General features: G+C 43.5%; 1 protein-coding gene across 3 annotated transcripts in view; it reads left to right on the top strand.

The window, feature by feature from the left end:
* Positions 1-221: 221 nt before the first annotated feature.
* ISM1 (isthmin 1) overlaps positions 222-19,437 on the top strand; it is a 41,759-nt gene continuing 22,543 nt past the window's right edge. Inside the window, exons 1-2 of one of the 3 annotated variants that reach the window (XM_058802476.1) lie at positions 237-372; positions 11,747-11,769. In XM_058802476.1, the coding sequence (XP_058658459.1) occupies positions 237-372; positions 11,747-11,769 (159 nt within the window). Of the gene's footprint in view, positions 373-11,746; positions 11,770-19,437 lie in introns of all 3 variants that reach the window. The other 2 variants (XM_058802479.1, XM_058802477.1) reach the window with 2 other exon arrangements.

Raw genomic sequence — 19,437 nt, 5'->3', positions numbered from 1 at the left:
GCCCCCGCTGCTGCTGCTGCTGCTGCTGCCGCCGCTGCCCCGCGCCCGCCGCCCGCCCCGCCGACGCCGAGAGCGCCGCGCTCCCCGCCGCCCGTCCTGCGGCTCCCGGGGCCGGGGCCGGGGCCGCTCCGGTGGCGGTCCCGGTGGCGGCGGCCGCCGCGGCTCCTCCTCCTCCTCCGCCTCCTCCGCGCCCGCCGCCGCCGCCGCGGGGCCCTAAAGCCGCCCGGCTCAAGAGGATGGTGCGGCTGGCGGCCGAGCTGCTGCTGCTGCTGGGGCTGCTCCTGCTCACCTTGCACATCACCGTGCTGCGCGGCGGCGGCGGCGAGCCGCACGCCCCCTCGGCTGCCGGCAACCACAGCCAGCGGCAGGTGAGTGCCGCCGCCTCCCCCGCACCCTCCCGCGGCCCGCGGGGCTGGCCGAGCCGGGGGAGCCGGCGCCGTGCACCTGCCCCGGCCGCATCCTCCTCCTCCTCACGCCCGGCCCGGCCCCGAGGGGTCCCCCGCCCGAGGGCTTCCCCCGGGGCTTTTTTACGGGGTGTCCCCCGCCCTCCTCGGCTTTAGGCTGTCGGGGCAGCGGTGGCAAAGGCAGAGGCGTCGGGGCGGCTCCCACGCGTGTTCCCGCAGCGCACCTGGGCAGCCTGTGGGGCAGGGAAGGGATGGAAGCAGCCGTGTCAGGCACGGCGTGTCCCACCCAGGGCATCCTCCCTTCGTGGGGCACAGGGTTCCCCGGAGTGAGGGGGAACTGATGGGTGTATGGTCTCGGGAAGTGCTGGAACTAAGTGTATGGCTTTCCTTGGAGAGCTTCAAGAGACAGGCTGACATTCAGTCCTGAAATAGGCAGCAAACTTAGGGTCTAAAGTGCTTGTGATGTGAAGGACAGTGCTTGTGACCCAGCTAGCCCATTCCAGGCTTTTAAAAGACTTCTCCCATGAATCTCCACTGTGTATTATGTCCAACAGAAGTGAAGGAATTTTTTTGTTCTGTTTCGGTATTCTTTCAGGTCGTTCTTTTTATTCATGTTGCCATTCATTTATAATGGTTGGAGACAGTGATCAAAGCTGCAGCATCACCAACATCTGCAGACAAAGCTTGTAAATCTCTGGTCAGTTGCGTGTGCCCTGGCCAGCTCTCTTCTCCATCCAAGTGGTAAAATAAAATCAGCTACCAAGTCATGGGATAAACTGACAAAAAAAGGTCATAATTATGATCACCATAAATTTATGTAAACCATCCATCATCTGGGTAAGAATCACAGCACCAGCAGAGGATAGAAGCCAAGGAGAAGTCAGGAGAGTGCAGGCTGTGCTGGTCACTCCATGCTGGTGGTCCACAAAATGAACCCCCTGGCCACGGGAGGGAACCCAGAGCTGCAGGCTCAACATCCCAGCACAGCCTGGAGCCAGGTCCCCCCTAGCTCAGAAAACCTCCTTCTGGACTTGGTGGGAGTGCTGCCGGGGAGTGCTGAGCCCTGCACTGTGGGTCAGGCCCCACCAAGCTCTCGCTGCCCTTTTATCACCGGCTTGACACTCCAGGATGGTTTTTTTTAATATCTGCAAGATTTTTGGTAATAGTGTTTTATAAATGATGCTTTCTTTTCTCATGGGCACTGGGAATGCCTTTTTAAATGATATTCCTTGGAAAAGTAAATTTGGAGAGGTTTTTTATGAGGTGTTTGCTATCATTAGAATAACCCTGAATTTGCCTTTTCTTGACAGGCTTGTAACATAATGAGAGAAACATCTGGGCAAGTGGGAACTCTGGGTGATGCCATTTCCCTGAGGAGCTCCTTTTAGAGCACTCTTGTAAGGTTAGGGTGAAACGAGGAAAATCATCTTCAGATAACTATCTTGGATTATTATCATTGCAGTTGGCTGTCTCACGAAAACCTGTAGATTGTTGGCTTCAAGAATTTTTTCTGCAGTGATGTTTTACAGATTACCTTAATAAACTCTGTGCCTTTAAGCACCGTGATAGTTTTAGCAGTTCATATTTTCATAATGTTTTGCCATTTGTAGAGTTGAAATTCTTACATACTTCCCAACTCCATTGATTCTGCAGTTATGTATTTGAGAGATAATGTACAGTGTCTGTACATTGTACAGTGTCTGTACAAAACATTACTGGGGGAAAGGATATTGATTAGAGCAATTGGTTAAACAGATGGAAATCTATCAGTTTTCTGGTTTTATAACTTCCAGGGATTCTATTGCTGGCTTTAGAAAGTTGCACTTAAGCAGGCAGATGCTCAATGAGAAGTTTGCACTAGGGTCTTCTCATTTTGGCAGATTTTGGGCTGTATCATGGCACGTGCTGAAGTAAATGCAAAATCTTAGTGCACTGCACTCACAGGCAGAGAATGAGTGTGGAAAATACTGCACAAACCCAGACTTGTTGATATGAGCACTTAGACATCTCTCAGGGCTTTTCTGTCCTGGTACATCTGTGGAGAGGAGTGATTGTGAGAAGTGAGTGAGATCGGTGTTGCATTTGGTGAAATTTCTCTTGAAGAAGTGTGGCAAATCCAGGAAAGAGTAATCTTTGCAACAAAGATGTTTATAGATGTCTTTCAACATGGCAAATTTGTATCAAAAGTCCCTGGCAATTATCAAATAGAGGATGTGGTCTATTCGGGTTTAGGCAGTCTGTTTGCACAAATGAGGTAGTCAGAATTGGGTCCTTTTTACTTAAAATGAATTCAGAAAGAATCCTACGTAATCTTAAAATATTGTTGGAGATTTAAATAGTCTAAAACACCTGTAAGCCTTTGAAGTCTGATTCAGTAAGAGAAGGAAGAGCTTCTCTTTCTCCCATCCTTGGTCCTTCAAATGAAGGAAGGATTTTGCAGGGTAGGTTTTGATTTCCTTTGGTCTTTCAGTTGGGTTAAGCCCTGCAGTTAATTGGACTGAGAGATGAAAGAAATATACAAAAAAATACCCTTCCATCCTAAAATTAAGCAAGTTATGTTTTCCTTGCTCTTGCTGCTGTTAGAACTGGGCTGTGGCAGGGCAAATGAGCACAAAATGGGAAATCCATGCTGGAGTTGTAAAGCAGCTCACAGTCTTGAGTTATGAGAGGGAATCAGCCTTGTGTTTCTCAGTCAGATTTCATTCCCTTCCTTCCATCTCTTCCAAATGGGAAAAAAATGGATAATTGAGGAAGGGGGAGATTTTTTTTCTGCTGAGAATTCTACTAGGTCTAATTTAATTATCATCCAGAAGCTGTTCTGGAGCATATTTATGAAATAAAGAACTACAGACTTTCTCTTCTGAAGAAGAGCAAATGAAGCTATATTAAGAGATGGAAAAAAGCAGCTTGGGTATGTTTCTATCTTTTTACATAGTTCTAAAACCAAGGGAAGGCTTGAACATAAATTTTGGAAGACATTTTTAATACTTTACGATGCTCTAAAATCTGTGCTTTCATTCTGAGAGAAAATATTTCATCGTGAAGTTTATCCTCTTCACTTCTAATTTTTCCATAGCAAGCCTTGCACACCAAGAATAACAGTGTTCCCACACCAAGAAAAATGACCTTGTAAAATGCAGTAGCAGAGCCACCAACAATATATGCCATAGCACATGAAGTCAGATTCTCCACTGCAATACTTGCAGCAGTATTACATTAGCCTGAAACTCGGTGGTTGTGCCTAAAACTGGAGCCGAGTAAGAAAACATCATTTGAAAAGCAGCACAATGCTGTAAACAGATTTTTTTTTCCTTTTAATCCCCCTGCTCCTGCCCTTGTCCCCCCCTTCAATAAGCATGCAAAGCAATTGCACCCTGTTGGAAATGCTCTCTGAGCCCTACCAGAAAAAAACACATTCTGTGTGGGGGTACCAGTTGTGGGTTTCTCTGGGTCTGCATTGAAGGCACTTGAGATGGTGTTTCATGTTTGGACTCAAATTTTTATTATTTCTTATGAGTAAAGCAGTCTTATTACTTTAGGTTCAGCAACTTTTCATTAGAAGGCACAAAATGGCCAACAATCTCTTGTTCCAAGGTCTTTCAAGATTAAACTGTCCAATTAAGAGCTGACACCGAGATTATTTTCCCTTTTAACCCAATAACTGATCCCAAAGAGCTGCAATGTGGATTTTTCTGCCCAATTACAAAATGCCACCCAAACCCATGGAGAAGAAGGAAGAAGAAGCATGAAGAAGAAACCCAGGACCACACCCTGTGCCCTCCATCTTGCTTCCATCCACAACAGACTAAAAATCCCCAAACCTAAATTTCTCCCCAAGTGATGATACACCTACACTATGCTATATAATCCATTTCACACTTTTGTGGATTCTGGTCCATTCTGGAGTTTAGGAAACTTTCTCCATGAGTGAGGGTCAAAGTCAGTGCTGTCCTGGCAGTCAGGGCACCCCAGAGCAGACAGAGGAATATTCCCAGTGCTCTGGGTTTCCATAATTCTGCTCCTTATAAATGGTTGCACAGGAGTCACTCTCCAAGCTGTGTGAGTATCCCTTTACAGGCATGAGCTTGTAATTTTCTCCCAAGATCCCCAGTTCAGTGCCATGAGTGGTTTAGCAGTGGTCTGCTGTCTGCTACCTTTGCTGGGGTGCATTTCAGTCTCTTCAGGGCTTGTGAGTTCTTGCTGACCCTTGTACTGCATTCAGGCAATTTGTAAAACTATCTCCAGTTTTCAGCTTTCAGGCTTCTTCAGCTAAGTAGGACTCAAGCTGTTTACTTTGGGAGCGTTTTAGACTCTTTTTTTTTAAGTAAATTTGAGCTCTGGAGCTTTACATTTGGTTTGCTCTGTTAGGAAATGATGTCTACATCATCTTTGAAAACCTGTCCATTCCACATTCTGCCTTCTTGTTTTCCAGACTGTCTTTAGCCTGTATAAGGTGCCAGTAAGTGGATGTATATTTAATGTGGACCCTAAATCCTTCCCTGCCTTAAGAGATGTTTATACATTACATGAACAGCTTCCAGAGCAAGTGGCTTGTGAACTGGGCAGGCTGATTCTATGTAACCCAGAATCTATTGGTGAGGGTGTTCCTCATCATAGGGGATGCTGGTTTTTGTGCTTTTTGGCAGTGACAGTGGAACCTGTTCTCAGCTTTGCTGTGTAGATTCTTAGCCAAGGCTCACCTTTGCCATGTGTTCCCACAGCCATGTACTGAGATTCAGCAATGGCTTGGGCCATGTGCAGCTCATTCTCTCATCTCCCAAGGGAGGGAACTGTGTGTGCTCTTTAGTGGTTTGGCTCTGGGGCTGTGGCTTGTTCCAGGATCCAGGGGGAAGGAAGGGTCATCAGCTTTACGTGTGATGCTGCTGCATGCAAGGAAGCAAAGGGTAAAATGGGAAACAAAGTGAAGGAATGAGGTTGCTGCACTGAGCAGAGGACCATTTTCTGGCATCCTTTCTCCTTTCAAACCCAGCTCCCAGAAATCTCCAGAAAGCATTAATTAAACTTCTCTTCATACCTATCACTTTGACTAATTTCACAGCAAACTAAAGTATCCTTGGTGGAAAAGTGCTACTGCACCTTCAGGGTAGGATGTGGCAAGGTTTTTAGTATCTTAGACTACTGCAATAATTCAGAACAGTTATCCAAGAATATTTTAGTTCTGGCTGCAAGGATCAATGTTAGGCAAGTGTGAATGTAACTTCCTGAGTTAAATTTTACCAGGATGTTTGGATGAGGCATATTTTGCCAAACATCTCTTAAGCCCAACAGCTAACAGTTACTGTACAGCTTATCTTGGATCATCACTGATAAGTACCTGGCATTAAATCACAAGGTGCCTCTCTATTTTGTCTCTGTAACTACAGATCAGAGCAGTTTTTCCGAGTGCCTCATGCTGAAGAATCTCTTTGAGTTATTTATTTCTGTTTAAAGCAAGATTTAGGATTTTTTCCAGTTCTTTATAGTATTGGGCTATTTGTAAGAAAAAAGCAGAGTGTGTGTTCTGAATTCATCCTGGGCCATCACAGTGTTCTCCTGTTCATTCCCATGGTCCTGGAGCCAAACACAAAACACAGTGGCTACTACAGGGAGAGGTGCAGTGACATGGTGCAGCTGCATTGGTGCTTTCCACTTTGTCTCATCTTACCTGGACAGCCAGCACAAGTTCTGGAGTAGCTTTTATTTTTAACTCCTGTTGGTTGTGTAGAGAAGTTTGTTCTACACAGGAAGAACAAACTCCAGTAATCTTAAGAAAGCATTAATTAAACTTTTCTCCATACCTATCACTTGGATTAATTTCATAGCAAACCAAAGGATCCTTGGTGGAAAAGTGCTACTGCCCCTTCAGGGTAGGATGTGGCAAGGTTTTTAGTATCTTAGACTACTGCAATCATTCAGAACAGTTATCCAAGAATATTTTAGTTCTGGCTGCAAGGAGCAATGTTAGGCAGGTGGGAATGTAACTTCCTGAGTTAAATTTTACCAAGATGCTTGGAAGAGGCATATTTTGCTAATTTTGGTCACGGCAGCTATAACAGTGATACAACCACTCTGCTCCTGACCCTTTGCTCTTGCCTGACTGGTACAAAACTCTCTCCTTTGCTTCTCCTGCTTTGGTTGCCAGCCCTTAGGTTCAGTCCCATTTCCCTGTTCTGTCCTTTCCCAGTGCCAGCTGCCCACAGAAAGAGGAGGCTGCAGCTCTGCTGGTGGCCTCAGCAACTTCTTCATCACTGTGCTGTGTGGTGCTGCTCAGTGTGTAGTGCCCTGTGGTTTGTAACATCACTGCTAGGGCCTGCAGGTACTCAGAGGTTCCCAGTACTCAGAGGCTCAGCGCACTGAGCTGTTCCACACCTGGCTCTGCTGTGGAATTCCTTTGCTGAGGAGACATCTGCTTAACCAGTGCAGGTTCTGTTGGATGTAAATTGGGAACTGTGGCTTGAATCCAGCACTGTTCTTTTGTCTCTGCTCATATCTGCAACATCTCTGTGTCAGTAATCAATGCTGAATTGTTCCAAAGTGGTGGAAAACGCCGTCAAAGAAAACAATGAAAGAATTGTTGATAAGGTGGAAACATTTGTGTTAAGCTCTCGGATGCTGTGTTATGTCAGAGTATCTCAGAACTTCACAGAAAGTGAAATCCAGAAGGCTTCATTGATAGTAGTATTGATAATGATGCAGACAGTGCAAGATTGGCCTGCCAACATAATGTGTATGTTTGAAAACTTTCTGAAATCAGTGTGACTTCTAAAACCCCAGTCATTGGTAGGTATTCTAGTGGGAAGAAAAGATCAGTTTGCAGATATCTAATGTTTTCTAAGATGCACTGGTTTGTGAACATTCATGCTTAAGAATTTTCCCTCTGTTTGGCTTTATTATGTAAAAGTGCACAGAGTGCAAGTAATGCTAGGAAATTGTTTTGCCATCCTTCTCTTATGCTTACATTCTTCTGCATTACTTTAAAATCTTGAAATACACTCCTATTTTGAATATATAGATAGACAATTGAGATGTTTCCTTACACAAGTGTAAACCTAAAATATTGAAGCCATGTAATTTTACTTGGTGCTTACATCCTGACTTAGCAGCTTTGGCAGGTTTAACTGTGAGCACTGGTTGTTTTATTCTCTTCTGGGTGTTTTGCCAGTGTTCCTTACAAACAGATGTGGTAGTACCCAGTTGTGCCTCATTTGTTCTCTTCATGGTGTTGGTTAGTGCTTATTTGGTCCTTTTTTTAATACCACTCTTACCTTGCTGTCTGCTCTAAGACTACACTACATAAAAGCCCTTTGAACTGGCTGAATAATGTTCAGTTATCAGAAAGGTGACTTTTTAAAGTAATTATTTCTCAGTGGTGTCTTTCCCCCCCCCCCTTATTTTACTTTTCAAATGTCAACCCAAGCTTGTGGAGGTTGAGGTTTCAGCATTGTGGTGCAGCTTGTGAGCAATGTGCAGTGCAGTGGGTCTCCAGCCTGAATAGAGGCACTGTCAGAGATGAATAATGAAGTGTTAACTTTAAAGTGAAAAATACAAAGTGCTTCAGTAAAAGGCAGAAGGCAGCACTCAGTGATGCAGTGGTTACTGCTGCACTTTAAGACCATTGTGTATATTTTACAAGTTTTAAAGACAGTAAATGCCAGGCTAAATTCATAGTCCAAAGCACAGAGATGAATAACATTTCCAAGAAACAGCGTAGTGAGCTCACTGGTACATCAGCAAGAGCAGAATATTTCCAGTGTTGGTATTTCCATGAACTTTTGATTTGAAATACCAGAAGAAGAAAGAAAACAAAGTGAAATGTAACTTATTATTGTAATAAGGGATGGCTTGCCACAGTGGTCACTTCTGTGGCACCAGAATGCTTGGTTAGAGGAGCTGGTGTGGGCGTTACTGGTAAGCAGCTCCTTTATCCTTTTGTCCTTGTTTTTCAAGTGCTCAGAGAACTCATAGCCATGGGTCATATCTTTTTTATTCCTCTCTTCCAGCAGTCTGGCTGGACAAAAGCAGGCCTGGAGTTGTTCATCTCTAAGCCTTTAATGTAGGGAGGTGCTCCTGAAGATGAGAGGGGGAAATCAGGGAATGAAAACTTTCTCTCACACTCTTGGTGGAGTCAGTGCACATTGAAAGGCAGGAGGAGTGCAAACATCCCTTGGCTTTTATACTTCTGTGCTAGATCTGCCTTCTCAGTGTGCTTAAATTGACCTCCTCCCACTGACTTCCACAAAGCAAGGCAAGTCAATGGTTTGTGTCAGCTGCAGAGCCAAGATCCTCTTGAATATGAATCTTTCATAGCTCAGTTTTCCCACAGAGCTGATAAGCACACAGCAAATGTCATCAGGACCCATAAGGATGAGCTGGGCCCTGGAGTGTGGCTTTCTTCATGTTACATGAATTAATTTCCATCTGTTGTGTTTTTCTGCAGTGAAAAATCCAGGTGTTTGTTTGTTCCACAGTAGTTCTTCATTCTTGGGAAGATGAACATTTCCTCTTTGCCAGCATGGCTGTTGAGATCAGTTCTCATGACAGAACCAGTGAGTTCTCTGTAAGTACCTATAAAAGCCAGATAGGGCCCATCTGTTTCTGCCACTGGAGCCACTCTAAGAAAAGTGGATTTCTCCTCTTCTAAAGAGCTGTCACTGGGTCCATGTCATCCATGGGACAGGTACAACTTCCTGAATGCTCCTTTCAGGCATCTTGCCTTTGCATTCTCATTGAGTTGGGCGCTCAGGTACTGGGTTGGGCACTCAGTCAAAACACTTCCTCAAATAGAGGGATGCCCAGGAATGCTGAGCAGGTGTGACGGTGTTCACAGGGGTCTTAGGATGAGGGAAGAGACGAGGATCTGACTCTGTGTTTCAGAAGGTTTGATTTATTATTGTATTATATATATTACATTAAAACTATACTAAAGGAATAGAAGAAAGGATTTCCTCAGAAGACTAGCTAAGAATAGAATAGGAAGGAATGATAACAAAGGTTTGTGGCTCGGCTCTCTGTCCGAGCCAGCTGGGCTGTGATTGGCCATTAATTACAAACATCCAACATGGGCCAATCACAGATGCACCTGTTGCATTCCACAGCAGCAGATAATCAATGTTTGCATTTTGTTCCTGAGGCCTCCCAGCTTCTCAGGAGGAAAAATCCTAAGGAAAGGATTTTTCATAAAAGATGTCTGACAAGCAGGAGGTGAAGCCCTTGCACTGAGAGAGATGAGCTGCAGGCTGTGATGGCAGGAGTTGACAGCAGAGAAATAGTAATAGAAATAACAGGCAAGATGACTGAGTGATAATACAGCTATTTTTTAAGCTAGTGCTTCAAAAAATTATTTACACAGCTTTAGTATCTTTATTGCCTTAGAAGTAACCCAGCAGCCTCAGAAGAAACCATCATTACTCCACTGGAAGCAGCTGCTGAAGTTCATAAAGATAAAACATAAATTTGCTTCATTTTACCTGCCATATGCATCAGTGCAGGATTTTAGAATGAGATTGGTCTCAATATAACATTAATAACCAGATATTTACTAATGTCTGTTTGCACAAGCTACCCAAAGAAACAAACATGATTAATCATTTCAAACAGAAAATGAGAACCATAGCTGTCCAACATAGATTCTGTAACACCCCACTCTGCTTGCCTCCTACATCATGTGAATTGTTTATGCCCTATTTAATTTCACTGCCAGAAATTATTTCTCTCTATTTAGCAACATGAGAGCAATAAAACTGCCTCTGCCTTTAATGTCTGCTGATTCAACTCTCATCTGAAAGTGCCTCTGGAAGTTACCTCAGTAATCAGACTGGAGTTGTTTAAGATGCAGTCTGTATATCAGCATTTTGTGCTCCTGACTTTAAGATTCTCTGGTCAGAAGCAGTCTGTAAAGGCTCACTGCACAGAGCAGGCTATAACAAAGCAGTTAATGATTCTCATGGCATGAATGCTGCCATTACAGTTTATTTGAATGATGCTGGCATTCTATCTTAAATATATCACTTTTTATTAGTTGGTTGAGGTATTTTTTTGAAACCAACTCAATATCAGGCCTGGGTATGCATCTTAGCTAAACTACAACCCAGCCAGCCCATGCCTTTTGCCCTGTGGAGTGCCCGGAGTTTTTTCAAAACATGTAACCACAGTGATATTTTTATAAAGGAATGTTCACCTCATGGGATTTTTTAAAGGTGTTCTATTTTTTTTCCAAGTTACAGCTTCACTTTATTGTACATGATGTCCAATAAAAAAGATATATGTCTGTGATTGGACTTTGAAAAAGGGCCATGGTGCCTATTCCATTTAAAGGGAATGAAGTCAAGCAGTAAATTTGCTGGTCGCCCTTTTCATATTGACTGTATCTTGGCCAGCAGTTGGTCTTTGATGTTGTAACAATAGAGCAAAGGCAGAGGAGGAGGAGGATTAGGACCTCCATAATATAAAAACAAGCCTGCATTCATCATGATTTTTATGGAGCACAGTCCCTGTCTATTGGAGGTTTGCACTATAGGCTTAATGTTCTGCAGAAGAGTACAGCAACTTTAACATTTGCAGGTGGTTTACAATTCATCCATCATTACTCCTACCATCTCTTCTTAATTCAGTTTGTTTAGGCATTCAGCATTTGACTTTTTCTATCATGTTATTCCTTTCTACAAGAGGAAAGCAGATGTTTGTCAGGCAGGACAGAGCTTCTGGAGTATCATTTTCCATTTTGGGGGTTGAGAGTCACATGATTTATGAAAGGCTCACTGCAGCTGGCCAGTAGAGTATCTATTCCTCACCTTGTGCTTTAAAGTCCAGGCTTTTATTGGGAAAGAATGGGGGACTTGATATGTGTGTGTCTAACATTTGTGAATTTGTATCTCAGAGGGGATATTTCTGAGGCATGCTGCCTGTAACTTCAGGTGTATCAAAAGAATAGTGGCAGAGGTTTTAAATGAGCTGTTTAGCCTGGTAGAGTCCTGGAAAATTTTGATGTGTTGGAATGGTAGCAGCACCAGCTCTCAATCCAAACATGCAGGAGGAACAGGGTCATCCACTGCCTGAAACTGTTCAAGGTACCAAGAGTGCTGGTGGGAGCAGATAGGCCTCAAAATGTGAGCAGAGCTTGGAGACAGACAAATAATGTGGAAGGCAGCATGAAGGGAGTGTTCAGGGCTGTGATGATGGCAGCACCAATGAAGGGAGTGTTCCAGGGCTGTGATGATGGCAGCAGCAATGAAGGGAGTGTTCCAGGGCTGTGATGATGGCAGCAGCAATGAAGGGAGTGTTCAGGGCTGTGATAAAGCAGCAGCAATGAGCCTGCTGCAAGGGCATCCAAAGGCAGCTCTTAGGAAATGATCTGGGGCTAGAGCAGGTTAAATTGCTTTGCTGCACCAAATCCCAGTGGCTCCTGCTCAAGGCATGATCCTGAAGCCCACTGACAAGGCAAAACACCAAGAAGTTTATCTGCCAGACTGCAAAGACACCTGTCCCAAGGAAGGGAAGGGGTGAGGGGAAGATGCCGATCCGTGATGCATTTGACGGTTCAGCACTTGATTTAGTGATGAATCCTGTGCCTTCTATGGGTTCAGATTAGACTTGTGAGTCCAAATTCATGAACAAGCCACTGCTTGCCAGCTGAGCTGCAGTAGCTCCTCAGATGTCTTATTCCACCTTCATCCTGCACAAAATAGAAGGTGAATTTAAAATTTTAGTGAATCAGCACTGAGCAAACAAACCCTGCCCAGAACTCTCATCAGGGTGACAGCAGCCTGTCCTCAGACCAAGGACATGGCTTGTCAGTGGGGAATCTGATTTTTAGTGAACATCTACCATGATGGCCATTTTCTGCAGCAGATGTAGCGAGGCAGCATCAGGTGCAGAAAATGCTCACCTTCCATTTCTGTGCTCAGTTCTGTGTGTCCTACATCCAGCCCAGATATAGTGTTGTCTTGGCTGTTGCTGTTTTCCTCAGCTGCTGAGAGCAAACTACATGAGGCTCAGCCAGTATAGGATGAGTTCTGGCTAGTTAGAGGCATCACTAGTGTTTGAAAGGGTTGGCCCTTGAGAGATCAATAGCTCTGAAAAAGCTGCTGAAATCCTCCAGTGGATGTGAGTTTGATCCCTGCTCTTCTTTGATCTGGCATTCATGGCCCTTTGAATAATGTAAATCAAAGCTGCCTTTCTCACCTACCCATCCCTTTTTCTTCTTCTGTCTCCTGTGAGGACCATTTTTTCATGTTCTTAGGAATACAGCTTTGGCTGTCTGAACATCAAGATAAAACAAACTAATTATTTGCATAACATCAGAGTAAGGGCCAGATTAATACCACCTCTCTGATTTCTTTTTTTCTTCCTTTGTGCTATTCCTATAATAAAATACAAGGGGAGTGTGCAGCTGAAATCATGTGTTTGCACACATATGGACTGAGTGGGGGAAAAGAGATGCATGTGCCAATTCTCTGAAATGCACTGCTGCCATTGATAAAAGGAGCAGCAATTACATTGTTATATTGGGTTATAAACCCCATAATACTACCATGACAATTATTGCAGTTTTCTTGGGAGAGCTGGATGAGGATAAAATATATATATTTATTTCTTTAGCAGAGTTAAGTAGCTGGAAGTGAGTTCTGAGCCATAGCCTTCAGTGTCTCTGCTGGTTTTGCTTTGGGATCTCTCTTTGTATAGAGCTGTGACTTCTCCACAAGGGTCCCATCTCTGTTCCTTGCCAGAGGAGGTGAGGGCACACAAAACTGAGCTTCTTATCTTTCCTCTTTTACCTTTGTGCTGTGTTGGGCTGCTGGGACTAATCTAAAGATGCCTTTTGCCTGCTCCCTTACACTTTATTGTCAGTGGCGTCTGGGTGGCTTCAGGCACATGCTAAGGCTATAACAACTTTAAAAAATAAAACCATTTACCCTAAAAATAGCTCAGAACTAACTAGTGATCGTGGGGTGGGAGGGAGACAGAAATGAAGATATTTTCATTTCACGTAAGTGTCAGATTCAAAAGCATCTGCCTTGCTCAGTGCATGTATGGAATTCATTTCCTGTCTGCAGTCGATTGGAATGCCCCCCGAGTCGTTAGAAATTGAAAATCAAGTCATGCTTCTTTAATCAGCTCTAGGAAATAGCCCCCATCCCTAACTGTTCTAGGAAAATTTATATATACACGCACTGAATTCATGATGCAGAAAACCTGCCCTTCTCTCCAGGGCGCATCCTTTCTCCCCTCTTAGACAGAGCAGGGTCTTCTCAGTGTCTTGCCATGGTGTGCCACCTATCCACTCACTGGCTCTTCCTCCCCATCGTGGCACTGCAGGGAGGCCTTTCTCCTGTGAATCCACATCCCCTGGTTTCTTGGTCCGTCACTCAGGCAGCCCAGGGAGGTGCAGAGAGAGAGCAGGATGTCTGTCAGGTACCTGCTGCCGATGCCCCAAATTCTGGGACTCTGGCTGGGCCCTCCCCTGACAGGGGAGACCCTCCTGGAGTGGTCTTGTGTCAGGAAAGAGACACTCACTGGATGTTTTCAGTCTTCAAGTTCTTGTTTATTGTTATCTTATCTAGAGTTTTGCACGCTGTCCATATCAGGCTCAGTGCACTGGAAAAGCACCACAAAAATGGCCAAAAATCTCTTGTTACAAGGTCTTTTAAAGCTAAATTGTCCAATTAAGAACTGACATGTAGATTAGTTTCCCTTTTTAACCCAATAACAGATCCCAAAGAGCTGCAATGTGGCCTTTTCTGCCCAATTACAAAATGCTACCCAAACCCCTGAAGAAGAAGGAAGAAGAAGCATGAAGAAGAAACCCAGGACCACACCCTGTGCCCTCCATCTTGCTTCCATCCACAACAGACTAAAAATCCCAAAATCTAAATTTCTCACCAAGTCATGATACACCTACACTACTCTCTATAATCTATTTCACACTTTTGTGGATTCTGGTCTATCTTGAAGTCTGGGAAACTTTCTCCATGAGTGAGGGTCAAAGTCAGTGCTCCCCTGGGGGTCAGGGCACCCCAGAGCAGACAGAGAAATATTCCCAGTGCCCTGGATTTCCACAGATGTCCACTGCTGATGGCTTGATAGGAAACCACAGCAAGTGTTGCCTCTGTGTGCAAATGCCATGGATGCTAATGACTTGCAGTTGCTCCTGTATCAGTCTCCAGAGTTTTCTAAGCTGTGCACTTGAAAGAGCATTTCCCTGCAGGAGCTGAGGTGCTGGTCCTGAGGCAGCTGCTCAGATTTCTGCTGCTGTTTTGCTGTAAACTCCTGGGCGCAGTAACCCCTTCCAGAGAGTGTTGTGAGGTATTGAAGGTGAACAAACCCTGCCTTTCCTCTGCCTCCACCCTCTCACTTCCACCCAAAGGAAAGCGAGCATTAGTGGGGAAGGCAGCTAAGGGAGAGGCACATAAATTATCTAGCAGCCATTTGATGGTGTGTGTGTGTGTGTGTGTGTTTTGAGCACCAAGACTAAAGCGATTTGCCTTTTTTCAGGCACAGGAGTAGCTTTGCCAGAAGCACAGGAAACATCATGTTTTTGGAATATAACACTCGTCTGCTTTCTTGCTTTCCCGTTATTAGCTTTTGCTTATGTGATGAAGTCATCATGTAACTTTCAGTCCACAGGGACTAAACACTTTCTAGTCTCTAAAAACATCTGCCAGTTAACACAGCCAGAGTCAGAGACACTTTTGAAAGCATAGGGTGTATATTCAGTGGCATAAGAGAGGGAGACATGGAGGCTGGGAATAGCTGTTTCTTGGACACTAACAGCTGAAGGCAACTTTGGAAATTGAAAAGGCTTCAAGCAAGGTTACTCTTCTAGCTAGGGAGAGATAAAAACTTCACTTATTAAAGCTGGTTCACCTAGTGAAATCCTAGCCATAGGGATTTAGTAGAATAAACGTGCAAAAGGACATAGTTTAAAACCCAGGAAAATAACTTAAGATGTATGTTTGTTCTCTTTCATTTACACTGATGTTTTGTGTGCTGACCTGCAAAGCCTGAAAAAAGGGTTGTGTACAAAAAGTATTAATATTCTGAATTTCCTTTGCAGTTTTAATTGCAGCTTAAGGCAACTTTTCCCATTCTGTTGGAACCTAATGTGTAAATTATGATGCAGATTTCAGATGATGGGTGAGATTAAACTAGTTTAATTGAATTTAGCAAAGGTATAAGTAAATTCTATTTTAAAGCTTTATTTCACTGCTGATTTGATGCAAGTCTTTAATAAGGCCTAAAAAGAATTAGAAATTTCAAAGAATTTGCATTTTGGCACCACAGGTCATTTGTGTAGAATACTTGGGCTACTCCTCAGCTGTACCTTTGCCTCTTCAGCCACTAAACCCTGATTTAGTCCTGTGTGGAAAGCTCAACCAGGCAGGGATTACAGGGAAGATCTTTAGAGTCATGAAGAATAGCTTAATGTTCATCAGCAGCTTAGGCAACTGAAAATACCTGTTAACTAGAAGCAAAATTTGGCACTGAGCATCTGTCAAAACCCTACACAATTCAATTCTGTGTGCTTGGCTGTCCCCTGGATGGCTGAGCAGATATGCTGAAGAGCAAAGCACCAGTGTTGTACTACATTAGAAAATTTGCTGAAGGGCCTCTGGTTTTTTTTCCAGCAGACATTGAGCTGTAATCACCACCAAGTTCCTATTATCAAAGTGTTTATACAAACTGGCAGTTCTTCACCTCCAAGCTGAACCATGCTGTTTGTATTTTCCAGCTGAATGAAAACATGAAACACAACCAAACAACAGAGCACAAAAAATAGCTGTGATGTGAAATGTGTGTCCACAACATGTAGCAAAAAGATCTGAGTATAACATGGTTGGTTTTCTCCTTAAGCCCAGAGTTAAAAACCCTGTCTGCCAGAGCCATTCAGATGTGGACCCACTGTTTGCCAGTGGTGTGGAGGGGACAGAAAAACTCCCAAGCAGAATCTGAGTGAAGGATGGACCAAAGCTTCATAACTGCAAGTGAATAAACTGGTTCAGTAGGGGAGGAATGGTGTTAGGATGGACCAAAGCTTCATGATTACAAGTGAATAAACTGCCTCAGTAGGGGAGGAATGGTGTTAGAGCTGCTCTGGCACTCAGGAGGTTTCAGTTCACAAGGTTCAACAAGGCAACAACAGACTTTTCCTCCACTGCAGAGGGTGCTGATGTAGTGTTAGCCATGTGCCTCAAAAGAGCTCTCTGGTACCTGCTAGATGTGAAGGGGCCCTCAACCCTGCAGCCTGAGGATCTCTGCAGCCATAACACGTCCTGCTCTCACATTCAGTCATCAGGATTTTCTGTGTAGCCATGAGGGCTGCACCGACAAGTTTATAGTGTAGAAAGCCTAAAATTCAAAAGCTGTGGTTCTGTGATGAATGTGCCCAGATGCTTTGAGATGCTCCTGAGAGCTGTTTCAGCATAAGGCAGACAACCAGCTGGGGTGGGCTGGGTGTGTGCTGGGGCACCCCAAGCACCTCACTTTGCCACTGGCACCAGCATGTACAAAGACCATTCCTTCAACAGAGACTGTGGATTGATGTCTGCCCTGAGCCTCTGACTTGCAGCAGTATTTGTGACTCCATCCTGTTCTCCACAGAGACAGAATCTCTTCCAGAGCCATACAGCCCCTGAAGTTGCAGTGTCCTAGAGCAGAACACTGTGTGGTGGCTGGATTTAGTCTGTCCACAGCCACATAGTCACACAGGCAGGTGTAGTGCAAGTTAGAACTGCTTACACTGTCGTTTTACCAATTTTCCTGGAGAATAATAGAGAACTCTTAAAATACAGACCATGATTAACAGAACTTTATTATTGTTGTTATTATCCTTCTATTATCAGTGTTATTATCCTTCTATTATAACTGTTATCAGTGATTCATCTTTTATTTGCATGATGTTTAAAGCAGATTCTGTATTTTGGACCTGCTTAGTGAAAACAATTGTGTACATACAAGCCAATGCCATCTGTTTTAAGTTATTTATTAGCACTGGTTATTTAAAATGCTCTCTATTATTGGAACAATTAGTTTGTGCAGCTTTCTAAAGATAAGTAAGGTTTTTCCCTTTACTGCTATATGTGAGTGAGGGGCAAGCTCATTTTAAGGAAAAATTAAAAGGTCTTAGAGTGGTTGATGTAACACCCCTCTGCTCTGACTTCCCATCTGACTGCCTGGACTGTATGTGGCATTAATCATAAAAGAAATCTTTCTCTGTGTGTCTCTGATAATGTTTCTCAGCTGTTACCCTCACTGCCTGCTCCTTTAACGTGCCTGATAGGTGCTGTTTGTACTCATGATAGATGAAAAACATAAATAAACTCCAGGAATTAGATCACCCAGGTTTGTTACGCATCTTGGATCTGTGCCTGTAAGAGTCTCATGTAGTATCTTGGTGTGTTACTCAGCCTCCCAAGACTGGTTAATTTTAAAGTGATCATTTAGCTCTAACCTGAAAACCAACAACAGCCTTCAAAATGAAAACAATCTGTTTGGGCAGGTGGGAAATGAAACCCCTCCTAATGGCCATAATGGTTTTCTGTGAAGGCCTCAGGCCTCATTTTGTCTCTGATAGCAATACAGCATCTGTGAAGTTTCCTAATAAATAAAAGTTCTTTGTTGCTGGTGATTGAAGATGCTGTACAGGTGCATCATGAAAGTGCAGTGACAGACCCTCAGTTTTCAATTCAAGACCTCTTGTCAAGATCATTTTACAAGATATTTCAAAGGAGTATACAAGAAATAAGAAAGCAATGTAGCTGCAGCAGGGATTTAGTAATAGATTCCCTTACTGGCTGGGAGCTATTAGAATATAAATTGTATCAGTTTTCTAATTAGCAGTGCTTGCAAATGTGCTCTTGCTTTGGCAAGTACGGAGTGAAGGAAAGTAATAAATATGAAGGGCAGAGAAAGAGCAACTGCTTCAGAGTATTTTCTATATTTACCGTCATTCCTCACTTACTCTCTGTCTTGGTTGTTTTTCCAGAACTGGAAATGGTATTAAAATAAGGAAGAGGGGAGGGAGATGGACTCCTTACTTGCCAAAATTGCAGAGAAATTCCCTTTTCCCCTAGTTTGGTATTTTTACAAGTTCCCATTTCTATTTAGCTTCTCTGTGGGGAAGAGAAACAGTACATTTCCCTGCTCTCATGTTCTGTTGTGACAGAGGGAGAAACATGATGGGAAGGCCTAGGAGGGTGTTAAAATACAACTCTGATTATTGGAGAGTTAACCTGCAATATCAGGCAGAACATTTTTCCTGTGTGCAGGGCTGTCCCTTGGAGCCTTAAACCCTGCCATAGTGCAAGTCCCACCTAGATCACTGAAAATTATCCTCACAAAATCCTGTGAATTGCTCTTCTTTTGTGGTTTATAGATGGACACAAACATTTTGATACATACTGACCTATTGCCCTCCCTTTTTCAGAGATGGATGTTGCAAGGTGTGTTATTCTGTAATGCAAAAAATGTGTCAGATCCTCTCTCAAGGGTTCATTTCATTGCTTTGTCACACAACCCATAAGAATGGGCTATATCTTCCTGCCTTCATATACTGTCCACACTTGGAACCCTCAAAAATCCTAAGCTGTTTTTGTATTAGGAATTTTTATAATTATCTGATCCCGTGGGGCCTGCAGAACTGTAGCTTACAGACAGTATGAGTAACCTCTCAAAATCATCTTAATGGAAAGTCCAAACATTGTGAATAATCCTTTTAAATGAAGAGGGTAAAAGTGTTTTATCTTAAAATATTTAGAGCAGATGCATCATTTGAGTAAGAAACCAGTGTGCCTGAATTAGAAATGTCATAACTTCAGAGAAACTGAGTCAGTAGTTCTGAATGAAGTGACATAGCTTTTAAAGGAAGGCAAACAACACTGCTTTCCCAAAAGCATCACTAATAAAATTGTTTACACCTAAAAATAAACAGTGTGAAATATAAACATGGGAAATAACGTAAAAGTAAGGAAAGAAGAATATCCCCCTTGAAATAAAAATCAAATTTCATCTATTAGCTTTGGAACACAAACCCTACTTT

This window comes from Ammospiza caudacuta, chromosome 3 (genome assembly GCF_027887145.1).
Source record: "Ammospiza caudacuta isolate bAmmCau1 chromosome 3, bAmmCau1.pri, whole genome shotgun sequence".
Classification (NCBI taxonomy): Eukaryota; Metazoa; Chordata; class Aves; order Passeriformes; family Passerellidae; genus Ammospiza; species Ammospiza caudacuta.
Note: the sequence above shows the minus strand (reverse complement) of the source record. Positions and strands in the feature narration are given on the sequence as shown.